Source organism: Tiliqua scincoides, chromosome 2 (genome assembly GCF_035046505.1).
Source record: "Tiliqua scincoides isolate rTilSci1 chromosome 2, rTilSci1.hap2, whole genome shotgun sequence".
NCBI classification, from domain to species: domain Eukaryota; kingdom Metazoa; phylum Chordata; class Lepidosauria; order Squamata; family Scincidae; genus Tiliqua; species Tiliqua scincoides.
In genome coordinates this window covers 102,999,968-103,008,999 of record NC_089822.1, presented here as the reverse complement: position 1 = coordinate 103,008,999, position 9,032 = coordinate 102,999,968, and the positions used below count along the sequence as shown (strand labels likewise).

At 45.8% G+C, this 9,032-nt stretch overlaps 1 protein-coding gene and 1 non-coding gene across 5 annotated transcripts; both read right to left on the bottom strand.

Annotated features, from left to right (window-relative positions):
• Nucleotides 1-283: 283 nt before the first annotated feature.
• Nucleotides 284-8,187, bottom strand: C2H12orf57 (chromosome 2 C12orf57 homolog). Of its 4 annotated transcripts, XM_066617124.1 has the most exons (4): nucleotides 5,648-5,734; nucleotides 3,585-3,713; nucleotides 2,637-2,813; nucleotides 284-627 (listed from the first exon to the last, which is right to left on the bottom strand). In XM_066617124.1, exons 3-4 carry the CDS (start codon nucleotides 2,758-2,760, stop codon nucleotides 479-481), a joined length of 273 nt encoding a protein of 90 aa, XP_066473221.1. In that variant the 5' UTR covers nucleotides 2,761-2,813; nucleotides 3,585-3,713; nucleotides 5,648-5,734; the 3' UTR covers nucleotides 284-478. The 4 variants fall into 4 exon arrangements, with proteins under 4 accessions (XP_066473221.1, XP_066473218.1, XP_066473219.1 ...); XM_066617121.1 differs by lacking the exons at nucleotides 3,585-3,713; nucleotides 5,648-5,734 and adding an exon at nucleotides 8,066-8,187; XM_066617122.1 differs by lacking the exons at nucleotides 3,585-3,713; nucleotides 5,648-5,734 and adding an exon at nucleotides 8,070-8,153.
• Nucleotides 7,980-8,040, bottom strand: LOC136643393 (U7 small nuclear RNA). The gene has a single exon (XR_010793998.1). It is a non-coding gene; the product is annotated as a U7 small nuclear RNA (small nuclear RNA).
• Nucleotides 8,188-9,032: the final 845 nt, after the last annotated feature.

The window sequence follows — 9,032 nt, the reverse complement described above, 5'->3', positions numbered from 1 at the left end:
TACAGTACTCAGTACACTAAGCGAGTCCCAGATTTCTAGTTTATGAAGAAGAGTCCCAACAATTTAGATACACTTACTAAATTGCTGTCTTCTCAAAATAGAACCATGGCCATTTCTGGGGTTTTCAGCAAAGCATCACATCAAGGGAAGGGGAGACAGAAACAGAAGAAAGATGTGTAGGTTGGCAGCATCTGTCTTTTTTCTCTCTCACATTCTGCAAAAATGGCTTCCCAACTCTGGGGCAAGAGTTTCATGGAGAGAGACACTCAGAGAAATGCTGGGAGATGTTTACAAAGGAGTTTTTATTCACAAGGACAAAAACAATTCACACAAAAGACAGAACCAAGACTGTACAAGGCAGCCAAACACCTCTCTCATGACAGTAAAAAAAAGGAAGGTCCCAGAATCCAGTTTAGTAACACGTTGCAAAGATGGTAATGTGATCCAGGCGAGCAAAGACAAACGGAGGTTGCCAGCTTCATGATGCTGCCACGCCTCCTGTCCCAGTCCCATGAGGAGGCAACGTCATTGGAGGCAGGAACAAGGATTTTAGCTTCCCAGACATGCTTGCAATCTCAGGATCCTGAGACTCGTAAGACTTTATCAGTCGGGCAAATTTTAGGACTCCTAAAAAAGAAAGAAGCAGAAACCCTCTGAAAACCATAAGCCTGACAACTCAGTCCTATTCAGATGTCCTGAAAGCGTGGAGGGTCTTCAGGCTTACAGAACACTGAGAATACTGTTACATGAAAATCCCCTTTTTCCTTTTAGTTATGATTTTCTCTATATCTGGTTATGTTACTATGGACTAAAATATCATGCAGGCCAAACTTCTCACACAGGCCACATTTCCAAAACTCTGGTCAAGTCACAAGCTCATGGCTACACAACCACCACCTCCCTATGGTCACACATTATGGGAGAAAGTCTGGCATCTTAAATCATTGTTTAAGTGTCTCCTACATTACTGTATTCATTGTATTGTTTTAACCCAATCACTGTTTAAGAACTGTATGCAAAAGTGTCTCCTAATCCAGGGGTGTCCAAAGTTTTTGGCAGGAGGGCCACATCGTCTCTCTGACACTGTGTCGAGGGCCGGGGGGGGGGGCAGAGAAGAATTAATTTACATATAAAATTTGAATAAATTTACATAAGTTTACATAAATGAATATATTAAAGATGAACTTATATGAATGAATGAACGTCTTGTAACAGCTCAAGACCTAAAAAAGGCCTTGCACAAAGCAAGGTCAGCCTTTCCTTTGCTGCCGCTGCCACATCACAGACATGAAACAACAAGCAGTGGAGGGAGCCCTCATCCCACAGCTCACGTGAGAGGTCAAACAGTCACCCTCATGCTGACAGCAGTTGTGTTGGGCCAATGTGGCTCCAGCAAATCTCCAGAGGGCCAGAGGCTAATTGGAGACTGGGGGCTCCCTGAGGGCCACATTGAGAGGCCTCGAGGGCCACAAGTGGCCCCAGGGCCGGGGTTTGGGCACGCCTGTCCTAATCCAATCACTGTTTAAGTCCTGTACGAAAACTTGAACTGCCTTCTTGGGTTGCTGATTCATTGTATTGTCTCCTAAGTTCCCCCAGCTAGAAAATCAGCCATTGACCCCACTGAATTTTGCTGATAACTGATCCTTTCAATGTTTTACACACTCTAAGCACCCTGCTGTGTGGTAGTAATTACATTCCAGCTGAGCACTGTCTGCAAACCCCTTTTAAGTGAGGGCTTCCACCCACATGCTCTGGCTCTCTCTCCAAGGGCCAACACATCTGTGTTGCGTCAGAGGGTCCTCTTCACAGGACTCTCCCCCCCCCATCCAACTGTTCTACAGGACAGGTAACTATCTTGCAACTGGAACTCTTTCCCTTCTTCCCCCCCCCTTTAGTTAGCAGCTGAGTTTGGCAGACCAGGGACCCCTAAAATCCTTCCCTACAACCTTACCTTTTTCTAATTTCTTCGGATGCACCAAATACTCTTTACATGCAACCACCATGAAAGCTAGGTACACTAGATTCAAGTATTAGGACCAAGAAACATACACTTATCATTTCTCCATGTGCATTATGTTTACCTTTGTGCTTTTGTAATAAAACTATAATCTTTTATTAAAAAGTTATCTTTCTCTCAGTCTCCTCCTTAAGCAAAAGGGAATTTATCTGCATTACGCCATCTTGTTATCCAGCCTGCGATCCTAAGGTTACAATAAGGGCAGTGTAATAATTCCCCTAAATAAAACAGCCCTTTTGGTAATTCACACATCACATTTCCCCATGATTGCACATGCTGGTTCTCCCCATGGATATAATTTGCTTGCACAATCACTTGTCCACAGGGGAGAGTAGGGGCAGTGCTAAGAGATATGGTGAGGGCTTCCAGACATGCTCACAACACATTGCCCCCCCCCAATTTTCTCTCCACAGAGAGGGACTGTATGAAAACAGTTTTCATGGTCCCTCTTACAATTCTACCCTAGAATGCTTGATTTGCAGGGAAGTCTTCTTTAGCTATCCTGAGCAACAAGGCCTTCCATTGCCCTTGATATCTACCAGATGGAACAATGTGCATTTTGCCATCCTGTATAACCTCTTCCTTTCCACCTCCAAATAATTCAGCTCTGAGCACCCACCTTCCCCATCATTACTGAAACCATAGGCTTTGATCACATCCTGTTGGATCTGGGTAGCCACGGGCAGCAGGAACTGAAGCATCTTGCCCATGTCATTGCAGGCATTATCCCTTGCTTCCTCCATGCGCTGGGCATTCTCTGGTGAGCCAAATGCCTTGATCACTTCAGCTAGAACCACTAAAGAAAGAAAGAAAGCAGAAAGACCATAAGTTCGCAAGCTGGCAGCTGTGGGGATACTCTGTGTACCAGTAAGTAAAGAGAAGAGCTACGAGCTACTACTAGCAGAAGTGGGAAGGGAGGTCTGTGATCAAATCCCATTATTGTCTCAAATGTTCTGGACAAGTACTAAGCATTGGGAAAATATATCTTGAAGTGTAGCAAAGGCAAGGGTGCAGCAAAGCCATGTCCCCAGAACAAGGAATAAGATTATTCTAGTCCCAGTGCACCTTACTTCACAGAACAGACGACACTATGGCAAAACAGTCCAGTTCAATAGAGACCCGATAGCCAGAGAGGCTCCCCGTTCCTCTTTGGAGCACCAGAAATGAAACATTCACTTCCACACAATCCTTTGATTCCATGCAGACCTTCCTGAAAGCAAATCCCACTGAACGCAGTGCAACTTACTTCTGGTTAAGTATGCATAGGATTGTACTATGTGATGGTTTCATACTACTTGTTTAATGAACTTCCAATACAGTAGTTCAATTTTTCTAAACTGTTTTCCCTTTCCATGTCAACAAATTTGCTGAAGGATCCTAGCATGTAGCAGAGAACTCTGAAGAGCGTTCCAGGGGTACACACTGAGATCCCAATTATATATGAAACAGAAATTGTAGAAAGCTGCTATGCACTGAAACAGACCATTGGTCCAATTAGGTCAATATTGTCAATACAAGCTGGCAGCAGATCTTCAGGATTTCACACAAGAATTTTCCTCTGTCATACCTGGAAATGACAAGGAGTGAACCTGGGACCTTCAACATGCAAAGCATTTTTGCTCTACCACTGAGCCACAGTCCTTCCCCTTGTCAAGCATTCAAATATGATTGAGGTATTTCAATGGATTGCTTTTTCCTATGGAGAGGGAAAGAGACACACATAAGAACATAGGCAAAAGCAATCAGTTGAAATAATACGATATAATAATCAGTTGAAATAATACGATATGCAAGTACTGTACACAATGCTTCCCTTTAGGTCTCCAATCCCTAGGCAGTTGGAGTACAACAGAGTTACTTAGCCAGGGGAATGAGCTCTCTACATCTGCTCCCTCTGATCTATGGCTGGGCCATGCTAGTCTTTCCTTTGCCACGACGTTCTTCCCAGGAAGTTAGGGAACCAATTTCCCACTGACCCTTGGCTTTCTAGCAGATGGCTAGAAGATGCCTAGAGTCACACACTATCTCAGTCCCTATGAAACATAGGGCCATCTGAAACAGAACTGATTTTTCATTCTAACTTCCATGCAAAGTACAAAGGTTTCCACCTGGAACCCCACAATGTACCTTTGTACTCAAAGAGAATCATATCCAATGATGGCTTTCAAAGTTCAGGTTGTAGATCACTCTATTTCTCTATTATTGGGTCTCACTGTTGCCCTATGTAAGCTGACAGTGAGTCCTAAAATACTCATCCAATACTCTTGCAACTGCATACTGATGGGCAGTGACAGGTCAGCTATTTTGGAGGAAACTGCATCCACTATTATTGATCTTCTCAAGGAGGAACTCCCAATAAATTTCCAATTTATCAGAGAACACAGTTTGAATCCCACTGCACTCTATGAGTTCTTCAGATGCCATTCCTCCTAGAGAATAATTTAAACCAGAGAAAAGCCAACTGGCAGTCTATGCGTCAAAACTATTCCACAAAGCAATGTCAACTAGTACCTGTCAAATTTCAGTCATGGCATGAGAGAAATTTTGCCCATGATTTTTCACTCCTAAAGAGATGAAAACTACAGGTGACCCAAGCTCAGTGACAGAGCACCCCCTTTGAATGTAGAAGATCCCAGGTTCAATTCTTGGCATCCCCAGGTAGGGCTGGGAAAGGTCACATCTCTCTTGAAACCTTGGAGAGCCATTCTCAGATATAGAGCTAGATGGACCAATTATCTGAATCAGTAGAGAGCAGCTTCCTATGTTGCAATTTTTATTTAAATTAACACAAAAAAGACAATATAAATAAAAGCCAATAACAGAACAGAACACAACAGCCAAAGAGTTATTCAGCCCAAAGGTTTTATTGAAGCACCAGCTAGAGGCACGAGCAGTAGGTAGATGCCTGGCTTTCTACACCTAGGTGGTAATGTCGGAGAAGAGCATCCCTGGCACTTCAGACTGGTAAACAGGCAGAGATGGAGAGCTTCAACAGCACAGGGCTTTCGGGTCAGAAAAGTGGCTTCCGTGCAGATGCCAGCACAAGAACATAAGAAGAACCCCACTGGATCAGACCAAAGGCCCATCTATTCCAGCTTCCTGTATCTCACAGTGGCCCACCAAATGCCTCAGGGAGACACACAAGAGACACACAAGACAACAAGAGATCTGGTGCCCTCCCTTGCATCTGGTATTCTGAGGTAACCCACTTCTAAAATCAGGAGGTTGCACATACACATCATTGTAACCCTTGTAACCCTTGATGGATTTTTCCTCCAGAAATTTGTCCATTCCCCTTTTAAAGGCATCCAGGCCAGATGCCATCACCACATCCTGTGGCAAGGAGTTCCACCGACTAACTCAATGCCCAGCAAAGAAATATTTTCTTTTGTCTGCCCTAACTCTCCCAGCTTGTAACCCTTGATGGACTTTTCCTCCAGAAATCTGTCCAATTTCCTTTTAAAGGCATCCAGGCCATGTACTATCATCACATCCTCTGGATGGGCAGGTCTCCTTTCATTCATATACGGTGCGCATCATCATCATCATCCTCACCAGGATTTCTTCACCCTCCCGGTGGGGCACCCAGTTCCGAGCCCGGATCGGTTCCCTGCAAGCCCACTCACCCACCTTTGGCCTGCTCTGCGCTCAGGGAGACAGGCTGGGCCTGGGCTGAAGGAGCCACCGGGCGCTGCAGGCTGGACATGTGGCTGGCAGGGCAGGGAGGGAGCCTAGAGCAGGGACTTAGCGGAGAGGGCGAAAGGAATGCGCACGGCGGGCGGGCGGGCGCTCCCTCCGCTCACTCACTTCTGCCTGCCTGCCTGCCTGCGGGGTGCAGCCCTTTCCAACGCAGGAAGGGCCAAGCTCCAGAACAGCGCAGAAGCGTCTCATTCGCTCCCCCAAGAGACGACAACAACAGCTGCCTGCCCAGATCCCACCCTCTCAACATGCGCACCTCCCTCTCATCTCCGCCTTTCTACTTCCGTGCTGTTGCAAACCGGATTGAAGGAGGAGCTGGGCTCGCAGTGCACTCCTCTACTTTACTCCGCTTCCCGTCCTCCTCCTCCTCGCATCATCTCTGCTACAAGATGAGGTGAAGGGTGGTGGCTTAGAAGACGCTTCTCCAAACGAGAGAAATATTGGACGAGATCTCAGAAGACAAGTTTGCAGTCTGGGAAAGCTCAATAGAACCTCCATGTGTAGAGGCAGTCAACCTTTGAATAGGGCGACCAGATACAAAGGCGGACAGAGTGCCTCTACCTTTAACCACTGTATGGAAGAGGGAATTTGGGCAGGTGCAGCTCTTCATGGAAGGGCTTCAAAAGCTACACCTGCCCAAATTCTCTCTTTTAATACAGTGGGTAAAGGTAGAGGCACTCTGTCCCCCTTTGTTACCTGGTCATCCTACTTTGAACGCCAATGGGCGGGGAAAACCACAAGCAAGGAAGGTCGAATGCTTCCAGGATCTGAGTGGCTGCTGGACCAGAAGGTGGAGGTTTGGTGTGATCCCGCAGGGCTCTTCTACAGCCCAATCCTATGCAAGTCTACACAGGAATAACACAGTGGGGCTTACACTCCCATGAGAGTGTGTACTGTACAGGTTTGCAGCTTTAATTAGGCAGGGGATGAATAAAATGGATAGGGAAATGTTCTTTCTCACACAACACCAGAACTACGGGACATCCACTAAAATTGAGTGTTGGGAGAGTTGGGACAGACAACAGAGAATATTTCTTTCCCCAGCATGTGATTAGTCTGCGGAACTCCTTACCACAGAATGTGGTGATGGCTTCTGGTCTGGATGCGTTTAAGAGGGGACTGACAAATTCGTGGAGGAAAAATCCATCACAGTTTACAAGCTGTGATGGGTACGTGCAACCTCCTGGTTTTAGAAGTAGGCTACTTCCGAATACCACATGCAAGGGATAGCACCAAGATGCTTATCTTCAGTTGGCTTGTGTGCTGCCTGAGGCATCTGGTGGGCCACTGTGAGATACAGGAGGATGGACTAAATGGGCTTTTGGCCTAATCTAGCCAGGCTTTTCTTATATTCTTATGGGCTAAGGCTGCAATCCTAATCACAATTACCAGAGAGTAAACCCCGTTGACTATAATGGGGCTTACTTGCCCCATTAGAGTAGACATGCATAGGCTTGGGCTCTAAGGATGCTCAGTGGTTTATTTCTTATGCTGTTTTTGTTTGATGTGCTTCTTTTTGCTTCCTGAGCGATCCTGTAGCTCCCAGATGCTTTCTCGTTATGGGGTTCTCTACTATCAGAATCAGAGCTGTGGCACTGCAGTTCTGGATTGGTATTGGTGAAGAGCATAGGCTGCCAGCCAGGAAATCCTGAACGCTTCTGCTTTTCTCTCCAGTACACTTCTAGAGATATTTTAATCACGATTATCACTATGAAACAAACAGGGTTTGGAGGTTTAACTGGCTTCAAGGTCCAACTATATCCCTTCTGTAGAACTACAGTTTCTGATAGCCCGTGAAGATTTGTGCCGAATCGGCCTTTTCAGCCACACTTAGACGCTGTTCCAGAACCACACCACCATTCAGAGCACGATACCATAGTCTTTTGAGACTGAAGGTTGCCAACTAGAATTCTTTAGGGCACAAGCCTATGCATGTCTACTCAGAAGTAACTCCTATTGTGTTCAATGGAGCTTACTCCCAGGAAAGAGTGTATAGGATTGCAGTCTTTGTCAGTTGCAACAAAAACTTAGGACTGGACTTGTAGCTTCTTAAAGGAAACCACAACTTCCCTAACTTGATGTTGAAACTTATACAAATACGTACAATAACTGCGATCCCACGTATAGATAACAACTTAATATACAAAATTAATACCACAAACTTTCATAATTATAAACGTCAACACTGTGGGGAAAAAATGAAACCAACTTAAAAGCTAATAAGCAGGCAAATCTGAAAAATCTATTATTCCACCAGAAGTTGGGAGGCTCTCGGCGAAAGCAGAAAGCCTACTAGACAAATACAAAAAGAGCTGAAATCACTAGTTAGAACTTCTACTCCGTTTTTACCTACTGGCAAGAGAGGACTGTTCAGCTCACGGTGAGTCAAATGCTCGGCCATCTGACACCTCAGTTTTGGCCGTGGAACCTCAAAACTTTAAAAACCCCTCCAAAGATTCCAGTTATTTCCTCAGAAGGGATCGATATACCCTTTAAAATGTAAGGTTCTATTATTGAGCTCGTATGCTAATAAGATGCCTTTCATTGGTTATGACCACTCAAGTGCCTCCCCTAAGGGGAGGGGTTAGGAAGAGATACAGAGTACTCAGAATGCATTTCGAACGAGGGAGGGAAGAATGCTTCTTAAAGTGAGAGCGTTCTTTTTTCTGTTAGGGAACACTGAACTTCCACCTAGCTCTCCCCGCAGGCCCCCCCCCCCGCCTTTGGGAGCAGATTTGAAATAAGTGGTGCAGTAAGAAGGGAACAGAAGAACAGCCCCACTGGATCAGGCCATAGGCCCATCTAGTCCAGCTTCCTGTATCTCACAGTGGCCCACCAAATGCCCCAGGGAGCACACCAGATAACAAGAGACCTCATCCTGGTACCCTCCCTTGCATCTGGCCTTCTGACATAGCCCATTTCTAAAATCAGGAGGTTGCGCATACACCTCATGGCTTGTACCCCATAATGGATTTTTCCTCCAGAAACTTGTCCAATCCCCTTTTAAAGGCGTCCAGGCTAGACGCCATTGCCACATCCTGTGGCAAGGAGTTCCACAGACCGACCACAAAGGAAGTTAAATCTCCAGGGTTGGTGCAAATTTTTTGCATGACTTGCAGATGTTGACTTTCTTGGCATGTGCCCTCCCGATACTAAAGCTTGCCCTAGACCAGGGGTGTCAAACATAAGGCCAAGGGGCCAGTTGCGGCCCCGCAAAAGCTTTTTATACAGCCCTTGGGCTTTCAGCTGCCAAGTAGTGCTGAGGTGAGTTTGATGCTATTGAGCCATATGTCACAGGTACAAAAAGCAGGCACGC